At 50.0% G+C, this 24,869-nt stretch overlaps 2 protein-coding genes across 12 annotated transcripts in view; one reads left to right on the top strand and one right to left on the bottom strand.

Moving 5' to 3' along the window:
* ANKS3 (ankyrin repeat and sterile alpha motif domain containing 3) overlaps nucleotides 1–12,084 on the bottom strand; it is a 33,244-nt gene extending 21,160 nt beyond the window's left edge. For 4 of the 8 annotated variants that reach the window (XR_003523088.2, XM_027611721.2, XM_027611720.2 and 1 more), the window contains exons 1-5: nucleotides 11,878–12,084; nucleotides 8,759–8,927; nucleotides 6,385–6,583; nucleotides 6,065–6,186; nucleotides 4,784–4,865 (exon numbers count right to left, since the gene is read on the bottom strand). Coding sequence is in view for 5 of the 8 variants with exons in the window: in XM_027611721.2 (XP_027467522.1) it covers nucleotides 4,784–4,865; nucleotides 6,065–6,186; nucleotides 6,385–6,583; nucleotides 8,759–8,925 (570 nt within the window). In the remaining 3 variants the exon portion in view is untranslated. Of the gene's footprint in view, nucleotides 1–4,783; nucleotides 4,866–6,064; nucleotides 6,187–6,384; nucleotides 6,584–8,758; nucleotides 8,928–11,877 lie in introns of those variants that run through there. The other 4 variants (XM_027611722.2, XM_027611726.2, XM_027611725.2 and 1 more) reach the window with 4 other exon arrangements.
* A 58-nt stretch (nucleotides 12,085–12,142) lies between these two features.
* On the top strand, nucleotides 12,143–24,571 carry C10H16orf71 (chromosome 10 C16orf71 homolog). Of its 4 annotated transcripts, none has more exons than XM_027611737.2 (9): nucleotides 12,143–12,261; nucleotides 14,410–14,582; nucleotides 15,268–15,396; nucleotides 17,321–17,833; nucleotides 19,540–19,654; nucleotides 20,897–21,035; nucleotides 22,591–22,734; nucleotides 23,077–23,190; nucleotides 23,946–24,571. In XM_027611737.2, the coding sequence occupies exons 2-9, from the start codon at nucleotides 14,460–14,462 to the stop codon at nucleotides 24,226–24,228; spliced, it is 1,560 nt and encodes a 519-aa protein (XP_027467538.1). In that variant the 5' UTR covers nucleotides 12,143–12,261; nucleotides 14,410–14,459; the 3' UTR covers nucleotides 24,229–24,571. The 4 variants fall into 4 exon arrangements, with proteins under 4 accessions (XP_027467538.1, XP_027467537.1, XP_027467536.1 ...); XM_027611736.2 differs by having other exon boundaries at nucleotides 12,163–12,266; XM_027611735.1 differs by having other exon boundaries at nucleotides 12,226–12,466.
* The last annotated feature ends 298 nt before the right edge of the window (nucleotides 24,572–24,869 follow it).

Genomic DNA, 24,869 nt, shown 5'->3' on the forward strand with positions numbered 1-24,869 from the left:
GAAATGTTAATAATAATAAATGTTAATACTGGGCAATCTAGTGAAGATACACAAATTCTCTGTATTATTTTGACATTTCTTTAAGTCTGAAATCATTTCAGAATTTTAAAATTTTAAAAATTTTCTGAAAGAAATCCAATATAATTTGTTTCCTCTAACTACAAGTTGCCCAATAAATAAAATCTTTAAAAAAAAAAAGGGGGGGGGGCGCCTGGGTGGCTCAGTTTGTTAAATACAAGTTGCCCACAACACACAATCTCATTCCCAACTGGGGAGTAAAGGTACCAAATGAGGGCATAATCTGCATGGTAGATAAATGATCTAAAATCTCTGATTTTCGGGGCGCCTGGGTGGCTCAGTTGGTTAAGCAACTGCCTTCGGCTCAGGTCATGATTCTGGAGTCCCGGGATTGAGTCCCTGCTCGGCGGAGAGTCTGCTCCTCCCTCTGACCCTCTTCCCTCTCGTGCTCTCTCTCTCTCTCAAATAAATAAATAAAATCTTTAAAAAATAAAAAAATAAAAAATAAATAAAATCTCTGATTTTCCAGTATGTTTTCCAATGTGAATGTCTCTCATGACTTCTAGTTCTACCTAATATATATTTTTTTAAGATTTTATTTATTTATTTGAGAGAGAGAGGGAAAGAAAGCAGGAGAGGGGATAGGATCAGAGGGAGAAGCAGGCTCCTCACTGAGCCGGGAGCCCGATGTGGGACTCGATCCCAGGACTCTGGGATCATGACCCGAGCCGAAGGCAGTCGCTTAACCAACTGAGCCACCCAGGTGCCCCAGTTCTACCTAATTTAAAATCAAATTCTAGGGCGCCTGGGTGGCTCAGTCAGTTAAGTGTCTGCCTTCAGCTCAGGTCATGATCCCGGGATCTCGGGATCGAGTCCCGCATCAGGCTCCCTGCTCAGCCAGGAGTCTGCTTCTCCCTCTCCCTCTCCTCCCGGCTCATTCTCTCTCTCAGATAAATAAATAAATAAATAAATCTTAAAAAAAAAAACTTCAAAAAATATATAAATAAAAATAAATAAAATAAAATTCTAGGGGTGCCTTGTGGGGTTCAGTCGGTTAAGCATATGACTTGTGATTTCAGCTCAGGTCATGATCTCAGGGTCATGAGACTGAGCCCCACGTCAGGCTCTGCACTCAGCGAAATCTACTTGAGATTCTCTCTCTCCCTCTGCCCCTTGCACCCATGTTCTCTCTCTTAAAATAAATAAATCTTAAAAAAAAAAAAATACATAGTAGGGCACATGATATGATGAGCACTGGGTGTTATATACAACTGATAAGTTACTGAACACTACATACGAAACTAATGATGTACTATATGTTGGCTAATTGAGTTTAAATAAAAAATTTTAAAATAAATACATAAAATAAAATTCTAAACTCAGAAGCTGAGGTTATGCTTTTTACAGGTTTGAGCTCTTACCCATCTATTCTTGACCCTATGTTAGGTCTTAAGGGTGCCTAGTCTGTGTAAGTGGAATTACTTCAAAGAATAATTATTTGCAGCAAAGAAGCCCAAATGGCTGACAAATATAAGAAAAGATGCTCAACCTCACCAGAAATCCGGGAAAGGCAAAAATCAATAGGAGACAGCTCATCTGATACCAGGTACCAAGTGCTACTGAGGGCGTGGAGAAGAGAGCTATAAAATACTATCAGAACATCAATCAGGATGACTATGGAGGAAAGTAAGTTAATACTCTCCAGTCAAGATCACCCTACCCTACACACCAAAAATTCTACTTTGAAGAATACATCCTGATTTCTTTAAAATCCCTTCCTACATGCTCGAGAAGACAGGTAAAAAATGGGAACCACAGCCCTGTCAGGAATAGCAATGTAGACACATGTGAAATGTCCACTAAAAGACGAATGGATAAACGTAAAATACTCATACATTCAATATGTAGAGAGCTGTCAAAATGAGTGAACCAGGCCCCCACGCACTGGCACTCTGTCAAATGACACAGTCTGACACGTTATTTACATAAATCTTTAAAATATATCAAACAACCTGTGCCTTCCTTAAGGACACACAGTGCGTGGCGCAAGCATAAAACCAGGAGAAGGAAAGCTGCAGATCAACATCTGTTTAGGGGTCACTCTGGGGTCATGTGGGTTGTATTAGTATCATCCTCTGTAGTTTTCTGTATGTTGAAAGTACTTCAAATTTAAGATTCATAATTCTTGCTGCTGTGGAAAGAGTATAAGTTGGTACAATTTGCTCTTCAGGTGGCAAGTGGGCAACCCTACGTTAAGACTGTACTCACATTCCATGCAACATTCTACCTTCGGTACTGAATTGGACAGATGTGGTCACACGCGTGTGCAGAGATGTATGTGCGGAGTCTCCACAGCACTGTGTGTGACAGCCAGAGGCTGGCAACGACTCACTTCCAACGACTCTGATTCATCCCTACAAGGAAATGCTGTGCCGCCACGAAGAAAAGAGAGAGAGATTAACATACACTAATACAGAACAATCTCCGAGAGACAGAGAGAGAGAAAGAGAAGGAAGGAAGGGAGGGAGGGTGGGCGGGCTGAGGAGCAGCCGTGGGGAGAGACCAGGAGACCGAGGCAAAGGGGGCAGGCAGGCTCCTGTACCCCCTCAGTCTCATGTCTAGTTTTACCATGTAAGGGTACCGTTCCCAAATCCTTTTTTTTTTTTTTAAGTCTATGAGCTGGCACATTTATTTATTTATTTATTGGGAGTGTGAGCACAGAATGTGGGGGAAGGGGAGAGGGAGAGAATCTCAAGCAGGCTCCACGCTCAGTGCGGAGCCTGAGCTCAACCTCACGACCCCAAGATCATGACCTGAGCAAACCAAGAGTCAGACACTTAACTGACTGAGCCACCCAGGTGCCCCCAAATTCTTTTTTCAAAGAAAGATAGCATGTTAACATTTTATTATGCTAAAATATCCAGTTGGACCCCCCAAGAGAAAAATCATAAAATAAATACAAATGGCCAATAAATGCATTTTTAAATGTTCAACCTCACTAGTAAGTATAAACCAAAACAGATGCCACTTTTCTCCCACCACATTGGCAAAAACCTAAGACAAGTAACTTTCAGGGCTTGGTGAGGACATGAAAAAGTGGGCACCTTCACATATTACTGGCAGGGGGGCGGGGAGGCAAAAGAGACAACCTTTCTAGTGGGAATCTGTTAAGACTTATTTCAACCCCACTGCACTTTTTAACAACTTTATTAAGACAAATTCACTTATCGTGCAATTCACCCACTCACAGTTAACTCACTGGCATGCAACCATCACCATAATCAATTTCAGAACACTCTCCTCACCCTAAAAAGAAATCATGTACCCCTTAACCACCACCCTCTCCCTAGTACTTCATCTCTCGTCATCCCTTCCCATCCCACCCTCCCTGCCCACCCTCTGCTGCCAGCCCCAGGCCACCATTAATCTGCTTTCTATCTCTACAGATTTGCTTACTCAGGATATTTCGTATGAAAAGAATCCTACAATATGTGGTCCTTTGTGTCTGGCTTCTACCACTGAGTATAATACTTTCAAGGTTCATCCATATTGTAGGTGTCAGAACTTCATTCCTTTTTATGGCTGAATAATATTTGTTTGTGGAGAGACCACACTTACCTTAACCATCTATCAGCTGATGGACATGTGGGTTTCTTTCTTTTGGCTACTGTAAATAACACTGCTATAGACATTTGTGTTTAAGTTTTCATGTGGACCAATTTTCAGTTCCCTTGGGTATATACCTAGGAGAATGGCTGGGTTATACAGTAGCTTTATGTTAACTGTTTGAGGAACTGCCAGACTGTTTTCAGAGAGGCTGCATCATTTTACACTCCCACCAGCAGTGTGTGAGGTTCCAATTTCTCCACATCTTCACCGACTCTTATTACTGTCTTTTTATGTTACAGACATCCTAGCAGTTTTGATTTGCATTTCCTAGATGACTAATGATGTCAAGCATTTTTTCATGTGCTTATTGGCCATCTATAAATCATCTTTGAAGAAATGTCTATTCAGATCCTTTGCCCATTTTTTATTGTCTTTATTAGGACCTATTAAGTGTCACATGTGAACACGAGCAATCCCCCCTACAGAAACAGAGTATACCTGCATGCAGGCTGAAGCTGCTCGTACGGAGCTAGTCCCTGGAGCACTGTTTATAACTGTAAAAGGTCAGAAACCTAAATTTTGACAAATAAGGAACTAAGTTAATTATGGCTCGGATTATACATGGGATACCATAAGGAAAAAATGTCTATGGCATATTAACTGAATTTCTAAAAGCTGTAGAGTAAACACACAGTAGAATCCCACTCTGTTCAAAATGAAGAGCAACTTGTGTGCACCTGTCTACAGACAGACCTTCCTAAGCAGAGAAGTCCTGGGCTGTCTCTATCAAACCAAGTGGGCATATTGGGGAGGAACCGCGGGTGCTTGAGAAGGAATATCTTAGCATTCTTATTCTGTATGTTGTTTTTAAGTGATGGGATGATAAGTGTTACCTACTTTTTAAAATATATTTTCCATACTTCTCAAATAATAGCATTTTCAAAATTATTACAGGACTAGGTGTCTATTTTTCCTCACCACTGTACCACTGAGCGCCATTCAATACTTGGCATCAGTAGATACAATGAAAATGTGCCGAGTAAATAAGGAGCAGCTATTTCTGTGCAGCAGAAAATTCTGTTACAGCTCATGCTTCAGGGGCAGGACTCCTCACCTGCCATGACTAAATCGTAAGCAAATCAACAGGGTCACTTACATGATTGAGAAAATACTGCACAATTATTTCATGGCCAGCGGCAGCTGCTTCCATCAAAGGAGTAAATCCATATACCGGCTCCCTGCAAGACAGAGGCCATGGCCAGACGATGAGCGGAGAGGAGCTCAGCCAGGCAGAAGCTTTCCTGCTGCAGACAAACCCAAGCCAGCTCGTCACCCATCCCAAGGCATCCAGGTCTCCCTCTCGCCAGAATGAACAGGGTGACACGAAAAGAGTTCTTATCAACACATGAGCCTCATAAATTCTTCTGCTTCTACCACCAGCTCTAGTCTCTCTTCCTGAAGACAATCTGTCTCCCCATCTTCACTCCCTCTAAGCTGCTTCCACTGGCTGACTCTTAAATCTCCGTTTTAATTACAGGCAAAAAGCACCTGTTGCCTTTCACTGCGCACAGCCAGCCAGTGTCTCCCACCCACCTATCCAGATGATCTTTGAGCTCAGCGTCTTCCAGGAGCCCTCCCAAGAGCTCTGAGACTAATCATCTACCTTGTCCTTATCTCACCCACTATCTGATGCTTATTTCTGGGCTCAGCGCTGTCTCCAGATGCCTCCTGACCCTCCCTTCTCTCATGCTGGTCTAGAAGACAGGAACCAAGCTAAATCCTGGGTTGCACCCACTCTAAGACACACCATTTTCACATTCTCACATCTCTGAAGTCAGAATTTATCTTAAAACCAATAGGCAAGTGGCATTTTAATCAGTGGCATTTCTTTCTCAGTGGCGTGTGAAACTATGATGCACCTTACAGGGGGTGACTTCAGCCAGGGGCGGGCACCGTGCCAGCCAGAAGCTGGGGTGGTACTTGCTGTGTTGAAAGGGGATTATCGTCATGACATGCTTTAGACAACACAACACCCCTTCCAGCTTGTAAAACTCATGACTGCTTTCAAAGCATCACCTCACCCGATATAGACAAAAGACAGGAAGGAAAAAGGAATTAGCATTTAATGCATGTCAATCAAGGGCCATTCACTATGCCAGGCCGCTGGTGTGTGACAGAACACGTAATTCCTCCAACAACCCCATGACACTGGTATTGCTGGCCCCAGTTTTCAGATAAAGAAAATGAGGCTCAGAAAGTGCTGCACCCAGTGTCCCCTGACAGATGCAGAAAAAAGCTGGGACCAGCCCCAAGCTTCCCACGCCTGGGCAGGCCTGTCCCCTCCGCCCACGGCAGAGGCTACCCTGCACTCTGGCCCGTGGCTGCCTCCCCAGCTGCCCCCCTTGGTTACAGCGGCCACTAACGACCCGGTAATCACCTCACGTTGGCATTCGCTCCACTGTCCAAGAGGAACTTGACCATCTGCTGGTGCCCAGCGCTGGTGCAGTGGAAGAGAGCAGTCCAGCCCTGAATGTCCCTCATTTCCAGCTCGGCACCTTGCTTTAAGAGAACACAGAATGCTCGTTACCGCCTCAGCTCCTCTGTGTGGGGCAGGCGCACTCCGGGCCGTCACGCTGCAAGAATCAAAGTGATGACCCAAGCAAGCACACGTACGCCATGGCCTGCAGTGGTTCCCATCTCCGCCAGAGCAGCCAGGAGCCCCTCGTGTCTCTGGGCCTGAGTCCCCTCGTCCCTCACCTGGAGGAGAAAGTAGGCGATGCTCTCATTGCCACAGCTGGAAGCCAGCATCAGCGGAGTCTGCCCTTCCGGGGTCGGCACGTTCACGCTCACCCCTGCCTCGAGCAGCAGGTGCACGATGGTATCGTGTCCGATGTACGAGGCATACATCAGCGGGGTCCAGCCACCACCATTCTTCTTATTCAAATCTAACTCTCTCCTAAACAAACACAAGATATGCCAGACATGTCCAGCCATCTCACATGTGAGGTTTACCAAAGCTGGCAGCAAGGCCGGGCCAAGAGAAAGAGCGGGAAATACAGCCAGGAAGCAGAACTTATCTGCCACCCTGAACGTCATGGGGGAGGGGAGGCAGACGGGGAAACCATTAGGTTTGCCACACAGCTGCCTCTGCAAAGTCCTCAGAGCCATCTTCCTCCTCCGACTGCACATTCTCATCGGCCCCTCCGCCTACCCCAAGGCCAGCAACTCTTCTTTCCTACCCCAGCTACACAGATGGTTCTCAATCAGGGGTGATTTTTTGCTCCAAGAGACATTTGGCAAAGTCTGAAAACATTACTGGTTGTCACAACTGGAGAAGGAAAAGCTACTGGCATCTAGGGGGTGGAGGCCAGGGACGTGGCTAACCGGTTATCCTACATGCACAGGTCCCCAACGGAGAATGATCTGGCTCGGGCTGTCCGGAGTGCCAGAGTCAAGGAACTGTGACCTTGAGCCCTGACTGCCTTCTTCTCCCAAAAGACCAGAATCTGCTAGTGTGGGGCTGGGTGGAAAGGGGAATGGGAAGGGACTCAGAAAATGGACAATATTTCTCCCTTGTCACCTCATCCTACAGAAACATTCTTGGAAAATCATTGACCAGAGAATCCTATCTTTCTCATTCATGTCCATCAAAATTCTGGAAAGGCGTTTCCCGCAGGGAAAAACCATGGGCTTCCAAGCCCAGAGTCTGGGGTTGGGGCATGGAAATCACATCCACTTCCAGGACACCCTGAATAGTTCATGTCCCACAGCCTTTCTTCTCACGCAATCCCTGCCTCCAGCAGAGGCAACAACTGACAATCAATCCAGTCTGTGCCTCTCAGAGGTATGCACACAGGAAGCTACACAGACAATTATTTTCCATTCACTAGCATCTTCTAGTAACTCTGGGATGCCCACGCAGCCATTTCAGAAGGTCCTGATCCCAGGAATGCAGTGGCGGCCACTGGCTGGGAGAGCGCACAGAGACCAATTCATCCTGGCCACACGACCTTCACTGTGGGAGTGCTCAGTTCCACGTGGAGAAGAGCCTAGCCCTTGGCAGAGCATCTCTGAGGCTCTGACATGTCTAGGTGGGCCCAATCCTCCCTTCGGAGGCCTCTCCTGCCCTCAGGCCCCTGGTCTATGCTTACTGTGGCCAAGCTTCAGTGTCAGCTAGGGCCACAATCCCAGTCAGAGCACAGACACTTCCCCTCTCCCCTGTGGAGCCATTTGGGACCGTGAATTTAAACAGCACACCCAAAGGCTTAAAAGCCCAAGAATGCCAAAGAAGCAGAATTGTAACTGGGGTCTCAGTGACCCTATGAGGGAATGTGCTGCCTGTGTGCCCAGCTGCACATTCCTAAGGCCACCTGGTACAGGAGTATGACAGAATGTCCCTTACCACAGGCCTGCACTTGTACTCGACTGGCCAGATATTCATAAGTGATGGCTAGGACTTGGGAAACAGAAACCTGGGACTCAAATGAGGCTTTGCTTTGGCTCCCCAGGAACTGAAAAAGGCACATATGGGTACGGACCTGTGTCCGTACAGGTCGTTTCTCCAAGTTATTGATGAAAAACTGAAACAAGGAAGTAGGTCAGTAAGGGGGTGGAGAGGAGGAGATGGGTCCTTTTCCAAAAACTACATTAACATATGTATAAGACTGCAGGTGGCAACCCCCAGAGAGGAAGATAAACCCCACTTCCTCCTCTATAGCAAAAGCTAGAAGGGAAAGGAACGCAAAAAAGAAAAAAATGAACCTTCTGGGGAAAGAAGGCCATACAGCATCACTTTCTAACTTTATTTTTGTTTTGTTTGAACATTTCTGCAATTCATAAAAACCATTAAGTGACTCTACAGAAAGCCCGAAACGTTTCATAAGCCTATGAAAAAAGTTTAAAGCCTTTCTTTCTTCCGAGGAATACAAACTGACTTCCTTATTAGTGTCCAGCATAAATCATTACTGACCACTGTCCGAGAGACACGGGGATTGATCTGTGTGTCTGAAATGTCTACAACTATGTGAGGCCCCATGAGCTTACTGACAGCTCTGTCTGGGATGTGAAGCATCCCAGTACAGAGACGGTACTCAAAATCTAAGCAGAAGGAACATTTCCCAAGATCTCTTACCGCTGCACACATTCCTTCACCACTTCATCCTGGCCGATGGAAGCAGCTGTGTGAAGATCCAAGGGGACGGCCAGCTCTTCCCGGCTGACCTGAGCACCCAGCCCATGCCACATGGACAAGCTGCGGTTCAGTTCTGGCTCACTAGCTTCATCGCTGAGCTCCGACATCACTGTGGAGGGAGACCCAGGGGTTAGGTCTTTCCTTCCCGGTTGTTCCAGGGAGTGAAACACGATGGTTACACTCCTACCTGCAGTAGGCCTCGATGTCACTATCCTAGCAGACTCAATGCAGTCAACTCCTGGGACAGACTTAGAAAATTTTTATTAAATACCGTATGGGTTTGGGCAGCTCCATCCTGCTAATACTGGTGAGCTTGTCACCAGACAGAAAAAGAGGAGCACATATGGTGAGTCACACACTGCGGTATATACTTTCCTTCATCAATCCTCGGGCCCCAGTTCTGCAAAGGGAATTCTCCAGCAACTCGGGAAGCCTGACAACCTCTTGGATGGGCAGTCAAGAAATGCTAATTGAGTCACTGGACCAAATCACCTCTTGGGTGGGGTGGGAAAGAACCCTGGACTTGGAGTCATATCAAAATTTAGCTCTGCTATTTAACATCTCCAGTCCCTAGTTCCTTGCTGTCTAATGGGGACATAGCTTAAAGGGCTGCTGTTAAAACACATGGAAGAATGGATAAATAAATGGCAGAATAGCATATAATGGAACGCTAGTAATAAGCAGAAGAAACAGTTGATATGCATAACATATGAACGAATCTCAAACACAGTTGTGCAAACAGAAGCCATACTCAAAGGCTACCTACTATATGATTCCATTTATATGACATTTTAGAAAAAACAAACCTGAAGGGCTGGAGGACAGATCAGTGGTACCAGGGATTAGGAACAGGGGAACCTCGAAGGGACAGCAAGAGAGAACTTGGGGGTGACGTACCTGTTCTGTATCTTGATTGGTGGGTATGTTGACTCTATACGTTAATCAAAACCCATAGACCCAAACATCAAATGAGTGAATTTTACTGTATAAAAATTTTAAACAAATAGGGTGCCTGGGTGGCTCAGTCAGGTAAGCATCTGCCATCGGCTCAGGTCATGATCTTCAGGTCCTGGGATCGAGCCCCACATTGGGCTCCCTGCTTGGCGGGGAGTCTGCTTCTCCCTCTACGCCTCTCCCCTGCTCATGATCCCTCTCTCTTTCTCAAATAAATAAAATCTTTTTTTAAAGATTTTATTTATTTATTTTGATAGAGAGATGGCGAGAGAGGGAACACAAGCGGGGGTGGGGGGTGGGAAAGGGAGAAGCAGGTTTCCCGTGGGTGGAGCAGGGAGCCATGTGGGACTCGATCCCAGGACCCTGGGATCAACCTGAGCCGAAGGCAGACACTCAACGACTAAGCCACCCAGGCGCCCTCAAATTAATAAAATCTTTAAGAAAAAAAAGTTTTTAAACAAATAAATCTTGAAAAGAAAGTCCCAGCACAGAAACTAGGATGTGATTGGTATTCAGTGAATGTTAACTGAGCAGGAATCCACCTATGAATTCCTTGAAAGTGGGACAGATGGTGGGCAGGGATGGGGGGGGGCGATGTGACAGACTGGTAAATTTGTGGGGTGACGGAACTTTCCCAGAGATGCAACACCACCAGGATGAAAAGTCTACGACTGGGGTGCCTCGGTGGCTCAGTTGGTTAAGCGATTGCCTTCGGCTCAGGTCATGATCCTGGAGTCCTGGGATCGAGTCCCGCATCGGGCTCCCTGCTGTCAGCAGGGAGTCTGCTTCTCCCTCTGACCCTCCCCCCTCCTCTCATGCTCTCTCTCTCCATCTCATTCTCTCTCTCAAATAAATAAATAAATAAAAATCTTTAAAAAAAAAAAGTTTTCGATTATGACAGTCCCTTATCCTGGGAATCCTAACCAAATCAATGCCAAGCCCTTAGCTTCCTGTTAGAACCTTTAGGTCCAAGAGTAACATTTGTCTCCGTCTCTACTATGGGTGGGAAAGAACAAGAAAGCAAGTATAGAAAAGAGAGAAAAGGAGAAAACAACGGTCGGGTCCATTCAGATGGCCTAAAGGTGCCCCAGCAATTCACAGATGCCACTAGGACCTCAGTCTTTACTAAAGAATGCTTCCAAACTCCAGGAACAGCTGAGATAGCCAAACAAGCAACAAGCCACCAATTTGGGGGACAAAGAATTTGTAAGCCCTTGGCCAGTATGTGTACATATGAGGGGGGCTGTTAAGTAACCAAGTTCAGAGCAAAGCCCTGCTTTCTGATACCACCACCTCCTCACACCCGCAAGGCCTGAGATCAACCAGATTTCTCACTGCGCAGGTGAGAAACCCCAACCTGAACAGTCCTGGCCAAGAGACACTGGTTCAGAACCCAAATAAGCCTAGTGCCAGTCCAGGGCCCCTTTCAATACACCGCTCAAGCCTCCAATGGGTGTGTCTCTTCTACTCCAAATGCCAGGGTGGAGTCCAAATGGTCTCTCCCATTATTGGAGGGAGGCTCACACGGCTGACACCCTGCAGGGTGGCAATCAGAACCAGACCCGGCTCAAGGAGCCTAGGGAGGGAGAATTCGGATGCCAAGGGGCCACAAGGCTACCGCTACTTCTTTTATCACCCCACCACATGCCATACTCTACAATGACGGGGTATTTGTTATGAATAAAACGGTTATGCTCATCCATATATTTGTACACTCGCTCAGCGGCCGTTCCTCTAAACCAAAAATCTTAACTAAAAAATAATGACGCTGGTGGTCGGCCGCCATGCCTAAAGGGAGGAAGTCTCGTCTCGGCGCGTATGCCTTTCACAGGAACCGGGGTACCCATCCTGGTTCTCAAGCCCTGGGGGGGTCCTTCGGGAATACCCCGAGCCCCGACTGTACTGACGTCCCTTGACGCCTCCTCCCGGTAGCCCTACACCGCACGTGGCTCTGTCGTCCCCGCCGCACCGCTGCAGAAGCGGAAGCGCAGTCAGAAACTCACGCGGCGAGCAAGCGGCAGGGCCGGGCCGTCTGGCGCCGGGCCCCGCAGGCGGGCTGCAGGTGCCGGCACCAGGCGGGGGAGCCCGGCCGCCACGGAGCCTACCTGCGCTGGGCCCCGGGCAGCCGCCGCCGCACTCCCTCAAGCCGGCCCGTTCTCCGCCAAGCTCGCCCGGACTCCCTCCGCGCGGACTGCCGCCGCAGCGCCCGGACCCCGCGGCCCCGCTCCCGCCCCGGAAGTGGTTGCGGGAGGCGCGGAGCACGCCGGGACGCTCGCCGGGCAGCGGGGCAGCTCCCGGCGCCGCCGGGCAATTCGTCCGTCCCGCACCCGAACCTTCCGGTCAGCTCGCCTGGCTGGCTATGTGACGCCCACGTCAGCCAATGAACAGGCGGAGCTCGCCCTGCCCCGCCCCTCCCCTGGCCGGGGGAACCAATCCTGTTTCAAGAGAGGCAGGCCGCGCCGAGTCCCGAAAGAGGAGCAGCGGGAAAAGTGAGGTTGGCAGTCCAGTAATCTAAGACTCTGCCGAGGGGGGATTCCAAAGGCCGTGAGAGCCTCAGTAGTTGCGCCGCGGCCCGAGGGGGCGAGCGCGACCGGAGGGACGCACTGGGGACTGTTTATAGCCCTGTCAGGACCGCGCAGGGAGGGGAGGCGGAGGCCTGAGGTGAGTGGCCTCGGGCCTGCCGCAGCCGCGAAGGTACAGGCCGGGATTCGGACAGGACGGCGGGAAACAGGGAGTGAGGGTGGCTGGGAAGGTGGACGATGTGTTTTCCTGCTTCCCAGCTTTAGATTTTAAAAGCCTGACCCGGGAGGCCGTTGGCGTCTGGTTGTCATAACAACGGGGCGCCCCGGGCAGGAGGGGCCAGGGGCGGGCCTGGGGGCGGGGCTAATGGGCTGCAGCCAAGAAACGGACATGGAGGTACCGCCAGGATTCGGAAGAGACTGGAGCTCCTCTTTGGCTTAGCTTTAGGCATTAACCCCAGTCCGAAATCCTCACCTGCGCGATGTAGTCCGTTTTCACCGCATATTCCAGCAACTGATACCTTCTACCCCGCAACATGTTGGGCAGTTTCCGCTCCTCTGAGCCAATGTACATGCTCTTCCTGTAGCCTGTAGTGCCTTTCCCTCCTCTGTTGCCTTGCCTGCCTACAAGAACCTAGTCTCTGGTAGCCGCCTTCACTTCGGTGATTCTGTTGTTCTACAATCTGCCCTACAGAGGCCGCTTCCAAAAAAAAACATCCCCTGATGTGTGTTGATGGGTGTTGCATCCGCACCCTGCTGTTCACAGTTCAGGGTGCACCAAGCACAGAAGCAAGTACCCCACCACTCACATCTCCTGCTGGTACCCTGATGGGGTATTAGCCGGACAGTGCTCTCTTCCCATTTACCCACTCACAGTGGCCTCTGGCGCTGCAAGGGATGTCCAGACACTGGCTCTGAAGTATCATTCCACTCTCTCTCTCTGCCTCCTCCCCCTGCTCTTGCTCTCTCTCTCTGACAAATAAATAAAATCTTTAAAAAAGGATTGGGCAGGGGCCCCTGGGTGGCTCAGTCGTTACGCGTCTGCCTTCGGCTCAGGTCATGATCCCACGGTGCGGGGATCGAGCCCCGCATCGGGCTCCCTGCTCTGTGGGAAGCCTGCTTCTCCCTCTCCCACTCCCCCTGCTTGTGTTCCCTCTCTCACTGTATCTCTCTCTGTCAAATAAATAAAATCTTTAAAAAAAAAAAAAAAAGATAAGCGTCTGCCTTCGGCTCAGGTCATGATCCCAGGGTCCTGGGATCGAGACCCACATCCGGCTCCCTGCTTTGCGGGAAGCCAGCTTCTCCCTCTCCCACTACCCCTGCTTGTGTTCCCTCTCTGACTGTGTCTCTCTCTGTCAAATAAATAAATAAAATCTTTGAAAAAATAAAAAATAAAAAAGGATTGGGCAGAGGGAGAAGCAGGCTCCCCGCTGAGCAGGGAGCCTGATGCGGGACTTGATCCCAGGACCCTGGGATCATGACCTGAGCCGAAGGCAGACACTTAATCAACTAAGCCACCTAGGCGTCCCCTCCCCCAAAATTTTAAGTAATCTCTACCCAGTGTGGAGCTTGAACTTACAACCCCAAGATCAAGCGTCACATGCTCTACTGACTGAGCAAGCCAGGCACCCCTCCACATATAACTTTTGACTCCCCTCAAAGCTTAGCTAATAGTCTACTGTTGATTGAAAGCCTAACCGATAACATAGTCAATTGACACATATTCTGTAAATATTTTATATATTGTATTCCCACATCAAGTAAGCTAGAGAAAGGAAAATGTTAAGAAAATCATGAGAAAACACATTTACAGTACTGAACTGTATTTATAGAAAAAAATCTGCATACCAGTGCACTGGCACAGTTCAAACCCGTGTTGCTCGGGGGTCAGCCATATCTGGGTTCCACCTGCACCAAACACACAGCGCGGACACAGTGACTGGCAGGAATAGGAACCCGCAGAACCGGAAGGGAAACCAAGTGGGAGGTCTGGGAGTCTGTGTTCATCCCCCACAGTGTGGTAGGTGCTTTGAAAAGGCAGCCCTCTCCCCCTGCCCCATCCTGAGCTCTTGATCCTTGGCCCCAGGACCCTCTCACTTCACCCTGTGTCCCCTGCAGGGCTGCTTGGATGATGGCATGCTGAGAATCACCCCGGAGCCTGGGCCCGCATGGCATCCCAGGACAAAGATGAGGAGTCCTCACCTCGCTGGGCCTCCCAGACAGGGCCCTGGGATGCCATCCTCGAGGCCGTCAGGGAGCAGCTCCCATCTCTGGACTCAGATTCCTCCTCGGTAAGCAAACACCTTCTTCCTATGTCTTCCTAGGCCCCGACTGCCCTTTCTTCCCATGGCAAACATGATGCTGCCCCATGAACAGCTTTGGAGCTTATCAGCTTCTGTGTTTATCATAATCTCAGTTTTTGTTCTCTGAATACATTTATTGATTCTTGGCATCCTCACGGGCCATTGTGCATGGCAAGGCTAATGGAGAGTAGATAATGTGACCCCAGTGCCTTGTCATGTCTCCAGCTTCGTTTGCTCTCACCCTCAGATATCCTTGTGAGGTGAGCTGGGAACTCTAAGTGTCCCCTCTCCCCTTAGAGGCACCAAGGCTCTGTGTCATTTAAGTGTTGGCTGAAGGTTGCAGGGCAGGGGGAGAGCTGGGCTCTTCTTTCAGCTACCACCTCGCTGCCCTGTTCATTCGATGCCGGCCATTAACTGGGCACCTGTTATGTGCAGGGTCTTAGGGAGCAGCAGGTATGTGCAGAACGGGGAGCCCTGGATCTCACCTTCACAAGGCTGTGTGGCCGAGCCCTTTTCTAAAGCAGTGGCAGGACGCAGCCCAGGCAAGGGCCTCTGGGAGAAAACTGATCTCCCCAAATCACTCTGAGCAGCAGGGCAAGGGCTCCTGGAGCCTGAGGCCCTCCTGGCTCTGCCTGCCGCCCCATAATCCAAAAGTCCTCTCATTTGTCCACAGTCAGACTGCGGTCCAGAGGAGCTGTTCATCTTCCAGCGAGATCAAACTGCCCTGATCCCAGACTTGTCAGAGGAGCTGGCTGAAGAGCCTGCCAGGGCCTGGCTTGCTACGGCCGCTGGGCCTCCTGAGGTGTGTAGGAGGCAGGCTCCGGGGATCCACGACAATGGGCCCCTGCGGGCAGAATGGGGTATGGGTCTGGGTGGCCATGCTCTCACCAGACCCTAATAGCAGTGGGAGTCAAAGAGGTTAAAAGCCCAGCACTCCCCAAACATTTGTTGATTTAAAAAGGGTGACAGTGGGGATTCAGAGATAAGAAGGTGCCCCTAGCTGGAGAGGCAAGGCGAACACAAGAAACAATTAGAAAACACCACAGCACACTCTATAACTAAGTATCATAGTTAGTCATTGCCAACCGGCAAAGCAAATTTTCTATCTTCTTGTCTTCCCATTTCTCAGAGAGCAAAAACTCTATCTAAAATTAATGGCTTGGTGCTTTAAGTTAATTGCTGCCTTTATAAATAGAAGCCATCAATAGGCTTTCATCCCTGGGCAGGTCCCCAACCGGTCAGGCCTGTCTGACTCTTGTTAAAAGCTCCAGGAGACTGGCTTAGCTCCGTTGTAACTATTATGACTAGTGGTCACTCATTAACCAGGGGAATGGGGGATATTGTCAAAGACCAACGCAGCCAGACATCCGTCAAGGCAGCGAAAGCAGACTTTATTCAGTAACTGCTGACAGCAGGGGAAAGAGCTGAGCGCTGTCGGGTTTGTGCAGAGGTGACTGGGGTTTTAAAGGGAGGAGGGAGGAGGAGAGCAAGACCCACTAGAGTCAGGGTCGTGAACGATCACAGACAGCGGGTCAGTGGGGGTGTTACCAGGCCAGGAGGTGTGTCACTGGCAGGTATGGAAGTCAGCAGTCTATCCTCCCACGGAGAAGGGAGACAGAAGCCAGGTCCCTCCAAAAGAATGGCTCTCCCATGACAGATGCTTCTCGGTTTTAAGAGACACATACTCACAATAATAAACCCTTTTTAGTAAATGCTCTAAGAAAGGGAGGTCAGCTGTTGGCTGGAACAAACACTAAATTCTCCCTGCAGCATTGAGCTTTCTCAGGCAGGGCTGCGGTCATCCTAGCCATGTGCTGCTGGAAGCCATTCTAGAGTCTGGTCAAGTCTCTCCGTGCTGGTTTGGGCCGAGTGGTTATGTGCCACAGTCTGTACCTCTCAGTGCAAGCACTGACACGGGGTCATTTTACGGAACCAGGCAGGGCATGTCTCCTACCCATCACTAGGACAGACGTCACCCACTCACCCAGCCATGCCTAGAAGTATAACCCCAAACGGGAGAAATTCCCAGGGCTACTAAGCCCTGTGGTTAGTGCAGGTGCAGTGATGTCCACATGGTCTTATCTCATGTTTTCTTCATTTCTATAATTACCTCGGTGACTCTTCTGGAGAATTTTTTTCAGTCTGGGAAGGGAAAGTCTGCATTGACTCACAGGGGCAGAGACTGTGGGCTTGCTCTGGAGTCAAAGGGCCTGGATTTCTTCTTGTCCACCCCTTAATAGTTGTGTGGCCAAAAGGTAGAAACAACCCAAGTGTCCGTCAACACAAAAAACGGACAAACAAAATGTGGTGTATCCATACAATGGAACATTATGCAGTCCGTGAAAGGGAACCAAGTACTGACACATGCTACCACCCCAGTGGACCTTGGAAACACTAAGCTAAGCAAGGACACACAAGGACAAATACTGTAGGATTCCACTTATATGCCATACCTAGAGCAGGCAAATCCAGAGAGAGAGAAAGTAGACTGGAGGTTACTAGGGGCTGGGGGGTGGGGAGGCACAGTCCCTTTGGGGTGATAAAAAAGCTTTGGAAATAGACAGCGGTGACGGTTGCACATTATGAATGTACTTAATGCCACTGAATGATACATTTTGTAACAATCAAAATAGCAGATTTTATGTTACATATGTATTTTACCACACACATAAAAATTCCCGGCAGTATGTTTTTGAGGATGCTAAGGACACCTGTTTTCTCCACAGCCAGATGTGGTGCCTGTGGAATTCACTGCAGAACCCTGGAGTAAGGGGGGCCCAAAGACAAGGGGTTCTGCCTCTCTGCAAGGCAGGGACCCTGACGGGCCTGTAGAGAGCTGTGGTGAGGCCTGTTCCCTTCTTCGGGTGCCTGAGGACACCCCCATGTGGCAGGAAGGCAACCGTGGGGCTGTGCCCTTCAGCACCCAGGGTCCTCCCCGGGGGCCACACGGAGAAGCCACCTTCTCCCCGTGGGAATGCGACCTGAAAACAGAAGCCCCAGGCGCTGCCTCACGAGCCCGTTGGGGCACAGACTCCACAGCCCACAGAGCCCTCCAAAGGGAGAGAAGGAAGATGATTGAGAAGGACATACTCCATAAAGTTACCTGGGATGCCCGGGGCCCAGCCTGCCGTGACCAAAGTCCAGTGGAGGAGGCACCCAGTGCCGTGGGAGTGGCAGGTCTGAGACCAGAAACACCCCCGGAGGGGCCTCAGGAAGGACCTCCGGTGCTCTCCCTCAAGGTAGGCATCCCCCTAGCCTGCACTTCCTTGGGGTGGGGGGGTGGGGCCCTTGCACAGGCCTGGCCCCACTATACCTGTCCTAGTCTATCTGGGCTGCCGTGACAAACTCTCATAGACTAGGGGGTCTTAAACCCCAGAAATTCATCTCTCACAGTTCCAGAGACTGGGAAGTCCAAGACCACAGCGCCGGTACACTTGATGTCTGGTGAGAGCCTGTTTCCAGGTTCAAAGATGGCATCTCTGGCCGGGTCCTCGTATGGTGGAAGAGACAAGGAAGCTCTCTGGGCCTCTTTTATAAGAGCTCCCCCTTCATGACCTATTTATCACTTTCCAGCAGCTCACCTCCAAAACACCATCGCACTGGGGGTTAGGATTTCAACCTGTGAATTTTGGAGGGACGCAGACATTTAGTCTACAGCAACGACCTTAGGCCCCTAGGCCCATGGTCCCAGGTCCTTCAGTGGGCGGTCATGCCTGTCTCAGCGGGCAGCGGTAACAAGAACAAGGAAGAGCAAGGAGACTCCAGCCTTGAAAGAAAGAGAGAAAGAGAGAGAGAGAGAGAGAGAAAGAAAGAAAAAAAGAAAGAAAGAAAAGAAAAGAGAAAGGAGGAAGGAAAGACAGACTAATCCAAAGCATGTTTATAAAGACAAGACAACCACATGTAAGACATAGAACAAACTTTGTTAAAACATAATTCCCCAAATGGTAAAGCCCTCATTTTCATACAGAGAGTGTGAGCACCTGTTAACATTGTACTTAGCTCATTAACGGGAGAACCAGCAGGATGATGAAGCCGGTTCAGAGAGGTTATGAGAAACTGGGATTTTGTAAAACACTGGGGAGAAAGAAAGGGACGCTGAGGAAAATTGCACATGAAGCACAAAATTGGTCAACATCCGACAAGCCACAAAGCTGTTTGTTACCTCTGGGGTCATCTCCACAGGACAGAGAAAACCCCTGCACCTGTTTCTCAGTTTTACAAAGTCGTAACATAGGTGGGCCCTGGTCGCCTGCGGAAACCAAATTACCGCCCTCAGGGAAGGTGGGCTCGTCAGAAAAGCTCCAGCATGGCATTTAAACATTGTGCAATTCTTTTTTGCCTTATTTGCAAATTTTGATAATTTTCTTAACAACTTAGAGAAAACTGGCATCAGGTTGTACATGAAGGTCATTTTTACCACTTCCATTCTTATCAATTGCTGTTGAAATAAGCCATTCTTTCCTTTCTGCTTGCCCCGATACACTTGTTTCCACTCACCTCTGGGGCTGCACGGAGCTGCAAGAGGGTCCCCAAGAAACACCAATTCCTACTTAGCTTCCTCCCTGCTCTCATCAGACCCAGGCGCCCCCAGCGCTCTCTTCCAAGTCCTCCTGTGGATAGCACCAGCCCAGAACAATCTGTTCCTTAAAAGAGCAAACCGTTTAAATCTCCCAACACTAAACCTGTATAAACCTAAGGAGGTTAAGACGACACTGGGTTTCCAGGCCAAACAGTCTTTGTACCAAAAACAAAAGTATTGCTCAAAAGAGGCGTAGGAAGGAGATGGCAGGAGGTATGGGTGAGAGTGCCCAGGGGGGCAGGCACCTAAACCCTGGGGATTTCTAACCCGAAACAAACCTCCGTGGGTCACAGCAGCTGCGGAATCGGGCATTCCCACCGCGAGGACCGTGTGGCTACCTCGTAATCACTGCTTTAATTATTTCAGGAACTTGAAGAGTGGGATTTGGATCACATCCTTCAGAGTTTGGCAGGGCAAGAAGGCAGCAGGGGAGACCGTGCACCTACAGCCACGTGGTGGGCAGCTGACCGCCTGGGCCCAGGTCTGACCTTGAATGCCAGGGCCCAAATGCATCCCCACAAGCAGCTCGTTCCAGATCCTCTCAGTAAAATAGGGTCAGCCCTGCAGCCCACCATGTCCTCTCTGCTGCTCAGCCCTCACAGTCCCAAGCACACAGGTGCCAGTCCGTGGAAACTTCCACCCATCCATCCACTCACTCACTCATTATATACATGACCCCCTACTAGGTGTCGGGAGTGGACAAGCCCCAGAGGGGACCTTCAGACAGGTCCCTACCCTTGACTCACACCTTTCCCTCCTGCCCACCTCCAGGGCTTCCTCCCTCTCTTTCTGGGAACAAAGCAATCTGCAATTTGTGCTCCTTCAGCCAGCAACGAAGCACACCCTGCCTCCCCTCACCTCCCCATCGACAAAGCCAGGGATGTGATTACTGCCACTGCATTTGTGCCCTTGCTCTGGGCAGTTCTGTAAATAAAAGGAAAGCTCCTCCCTGCCTCTCCAGCCATCCTGGGTCAAAAATGTAAGCAGAGGCTGGTCTGAGGCAAAGAGCAAGGAGGTGTGGGGGTTCTAGCCTCCAATTCCAGAGCAAACCTCCTCTGTGGCTGACAGCCCCTGGTGCTGTTTCAACGTGGTTTTGTTTGTTTGTAATTTAAAGCCTTATAGCAGGATGTGGAGAAACCCTCCCTCCTGTCAGGCAGGGCCTGGGCCGGGGGCTGTAACCAATATACCCTCTTTGGAGGGCAATGTGGCAGAATCCATTCTGTTTAAAGCCACATAAGCCACATCGTCCACTTATTCCACTGCTAAAGTCTATCCTAAACACACACCCCAATGGGTAAAGATATGTATCCAAGGATGTTCATTACAGCGCTGTTTATAATTGTGAAAATTTGGAAATGACCCATATTCAATATTCAATAGGAGTCAAGCTAAATCAGTTATACCACAGAATGCTCTAAAGCTCAAATGAAGAGAATCTATGTATATTAACACAGAACGACATAATCTATTCAGTGAAAAAAAAATCTATAGAGGATAATCCTGTTGCTATTTTTTTAAAAAAGTGAACACACAGAACTGTTAATTCTGGTTCCCTCTGACGAGTGGGACTGGGGAGTGAGGAAGTGAGGGAACCCGTTAATAAGTCACTCCTACTTTACGGGGCCTTTACTTTACAAGGGAGTCCAAGGGGTCCTAAGGCTCAGGCTGCTGTAAGTCAAACCGTGGGTGTCCCCACTCAGCAGCCTCCCTGCTCTCCCATCAGACCACATCCTGCCGAACAGCCAGGACAGGCTCATGGAACAGCTCATCCTTCTGTGTGCCACACATTCCAGAGCCCCTTCTGCCTGGAAGGTGCCTGCTGACACACCTCAGGACACCATGCAGCAGGAGGCCAGGAGCAGGTGAGACTTCTGCCAGCCACAGCCCGTGTCCTCTCTGTGGAACTGGCCATGGTCTTGCAGCAAGTATCAGATGTATCCTGGGTGGGGCACTTGATGTAGAGTTCTCATTTCATCTCAAGAATCTGATCAGGTAGGTGCTATTATCTCCATTTTATAGATGGGGAAACTGAGGCTGAGATTGAGTTACCCAGGCCATACATGGCAGAGCTGGGACTCAAGCCCCAAAGCACCTGCTCTTGCACACCCCCTGGGAACCCTCCCTTCACCATCCACATGGCTTCCCCAGAGTAGGACCCTGCCCCTCTGGCCGCTGTTAATTAGGCCAGCCCTGGAGTCTGACCCAAGCCAGGCCAATCAGAGCCTTTCTGTGAGAATTTCCAATCTCCCTGTCTCTGGGTGGGGGTGGGAGGGCAGAGAAAGGCCAGCTGTAGTGAGAAACACTGAAGCTGAGGGGCAGAGGTGGGCGCAGGGCACTAGGATCCCTGAAAACCTAGCTTCTCACTCTTTTTTAGGAATCTGAGAGCCAATGAATTCTCCTTTTCACTCAAGCCATTTGGAGTGGTCTTCTGTTCCTGGCAACCCAGTGACAAATAGAAATATCTAGGGGTCTCTGGGTGGCTCAGTCGGTTGAGTGACCAACTCTTGGTTTTGACTCAGGTCATGATCTCAGGTTCCACATTCAGAGGGGAGTGTGCTTCCCTTCTCCCTCTCCCACTGCTCCTCCCGCCCCCGCTTGCGCTCTGTCTCTTTCAAATAAATAAAAAGTCTTAAAAAAAAAAAAAAAAGGAAGGGCGCCTGGGTGGCTCAGTCATTAAGTGTCTGCCTTCGGCTCAGGTCATGATCCCAGGGTCCTGGGATTGAGCCCCACATCGGGCTCCCTGCTCCACGGGAAGCCTGCTTCTCCCTCTCCCACTCCCCCTGCTTGTGTTCCTTCTCTTGCTGTGTCTCTCTCTGTCAAATAAATAAATAAAATCTTAAAAAAGAAAAAAAGAAAAAAAGCACTATCTAGACTCGTACTGTCCAATTGGTAACCACTGGCCACATGTGGCTACTGAACCCTTGAAATGTGGCTGGTGCAACTGAGGAAATGAATTTTTTAAATTTATTTTTTTTAAAGATTTTATTTATTTATTTGACAGAGAGATAGAGAGCACAAGTAGGCAGAGAGGCAGGCAGAGGGAGAGGGAGAAGCAGACTCTCCACTGAGCAGGGAGCCCAACGTGGGGCTCGATCCCAGGACCCTGGGATCATGACCTGAGCTGAAGGCAGACACTTAACCAACTGAGCCACCCAGGTAGCCCAAATTTATTTTATTTTTAAATTTAATTTTAATTAGCTTACAAGTAAATTTAAAAAGCTACTTGTGGCAAATGGCTACCACACTGGGAAGCACAAATATAGAACATTTCAGTCACCAGGGACAGTCCCGTTGGACAGTGCTAGCCAAATCTTGAGGGTTCTGAAGAGCAAAAGAGCAGGTGCATTTACAGGGCCTAGATCAGGTCACACCATAATCACGCAGAAGTGACTCAGAAACCCTGCTCTCTCATCTCAGATCTGCTCCGAGGGAGCCAGGCTTCCAGGCTGAGCTGGGCCTGACACTGGCCGAGAGCAGGCAGCTAAGGAGCCCCGCAGAGCCTCCCACCATCTTCATCGATCTGCGGCCCTCGGAGCCATCAGACCCCGGGTCGGTGGAAAGGTACTGGGAGTGGTGACAGCCCTGCTTTGCACTGTTCCCACTGGCCTCAGGAGGAGCAGGTGCTCATACAGGTGGGAGTCACACTGGTGTGGGCTAGCCCCAGAGCACTGCTCAGTGGAGAAGTGCTGTTAGCCAGGAGCTGAGCCTGGCCGACAATCCCACTTGGTCCCATCAGCAGGCTCCCCCTGCAGGGAGGGAAGAACCCAGGTGGAGCTCTAAGCAAACAGAGTCTGGGCTTTGGTACATGGCCCTGGGGTGTGTCCCTCCACCTCTTGGCAGGAAATCCCAGTGGCCTGGGTAGCCTGGGGCACATTCCGTGAAGCCAGCTTTCCTCTCCTCCAGCTCCAGCCTCAGCTCCAGCTCCTCCGACAGCGAGGAAGAAGAGGAGGCTACAGTGGCCCTCAGAGACCAGCAGGGCCCAGCCAAGCAGGAGAGTCCTTCCTCCTGCCGCCTACGGTAACCACCAAGGGGCTCCCATCACCTGGGGACGTCCCATCCCTGCTTTCCACAGCAAGCCCTCAGGCTGGCACACTGAACATTTGTGCTTTCAGCTCTGTCTTGCACCCATAAGGCCAGCACGTGCGGGTCTGGTGGGGGGTCTAGGAGGTGGCCCATGGGAGCCCACTTGAGGCCCAGCCTGGAATGCTGTCCTCCCGACATCACCAAGGACACCTTAGTTCATTCCTGAGAAGGGATAAGTACTTGCCTTCTGAAAAACAGCTGCCCAAATTTATTTGCTCCCTACTCCTGACAGCACTGGAAATGAAGTTGTTGGGATGGAATGAAGTGATGGTTGTTGGCTAGAAATGAAAGGCCTGGGTGAAGGAAGCAGTGTCCCATTCAGAGAAGTCCAGCTCCCCACCATGCAGAGGCCCCACATGGTGGTCCTAAGGCCACTTTTTGAAATTGCAAAGCCTGTGGATCCTATCCTCTGGGAAGATCAGTCAAATGCAGCTTTTCCCCTAAAGTGGTACATGATTAGGCATATAGGAAAAAAGGAGAAAAATCTGAGTTGAGAAGCATCACACGAGTGGGCTCCCAGAAGCCTTAAACATGCTAACATGCCCTGTGACTGAGCACGGGCTGAGAGGCCAAAATCTCTCACTTACCGTCTTGAGAACCAGGGAACACGCTTCTGGAAGCACTCTGGCCCCTTCTTGTGGGGAGGTCTGGCTCCACTTGGTGTTGATTGATCGTCTCTTGTGTCACAGGGACTGCACCGGGAAGAGTCAGCTTCTCCAACAGCTCAGGGCATTTCGGAAGGGGACGGCTCAGCCCAATTTGCTTGCCACGGGAGGTCCCAGTGGCCAGAAGGCTCAGGTCCCTGAAGATCCAGCCAGCTCCGCAACTGGGAGAAAGCAACATATACCAGCCGGGGCCGAGCAGCAGAGCACCCAGGCCAGATGCCCAGGGGGAGGTCCCAGGGCGCTAGGGGACGCTCCTGGGCCAGGGACAGCCAGGGAGGCCCTGGTGCCTCCCCTGGACCAACTGTAGCTGCGTCCTGGACCAGATGGGAGAAGGAGCTGGGCGGGATGATTCCACTCTCCATCCACATGCCTGGGCCCCTGGCTCTCCCTTGTTTCTGTGAGAAGGTGCTTCTTCTGCAGCACGGGGACCCTCAGGCTGCGGGGCAGATCATTCTATGTACTTAGAGCAAAGATGCGAGAACACAGTTGTACACAGAGCAGGACAATAGCGCCTTGGAAGCAGACCCCACGGAGAGCACGGTCCGTGCCAACAGGGGGACTGTCGGGTGTTTTCTCTCTCATGTCTGCACTCTTCTCTGTTATTGTCATCATGCAAGCTTTTTCTAAAGCTAAAACTCAAGTAAAACATATTCAGAGAATTTCAGGGTTTAGAGAAAGGGTCTTGGAGGAGAATTGAGCCTGATCTGGGTCCCTGGCTGCTTGCTATTTATGTGCCGAAATGAACACACCACCCGCTCTCTCTCACACACGAAATGGACTCTTTGATAAATGGGGGAAGACTGAAGGTTTTTTTCTTTAACCAAGATACAAAGGCACACGTTTTAGGGTCCTTCCAAACTATGGGTGGAGTTGACCTTTCCACAGAGATAAGAGTACTGAGTGTCCTGACACCCAAACGGTCCCCAGGGAACAGAGCGGCGCCCGGCC

The sequence above is a fragment of the Zalophus californianus genome, chromosome 10 (assembly GCF_009762305.2).
Source record: "Zalophus californianus isolate mZalCal1 chromosome 10, mZalCal1.pri.v2, whole genome shotgun sequence".
NCBI classification, from domain to species: domain Eukaryota; kingdom Metazoa; phylum Chordata; class Mammalia; order Carnivora; family Otariidae; genus Zalophus; species Zalophus californianus.

What these genes read in the sequence shown, in the direction of transcription:
- C10H16orf71 (XM_027611737.2), top strand. Translation starts at nt 14,460, where the DNA reads ATGGCATCCCAGGACAAAGATGAGGAGTCCTCACCTCGCTGGGCCTCC. An exon ending in CTCCGGTGCTCTCCCTCAAG is followed by an intron (nt 17,834 to 19,539) that starts GTAGGCATCCCC and finishes TAATTATTTCAG; the next exon opens with GAACTTGAAGAGTGGGATTT. An exon ending in CCTTCCTCCTGCCGCCTACG is followed by an intron (nt 23,191 to 23,945) that starts GTAACCACCAAG and finishes CTTGTGTCACAG; the next exon opens with GGACTGCACCGGGAAGAGTC.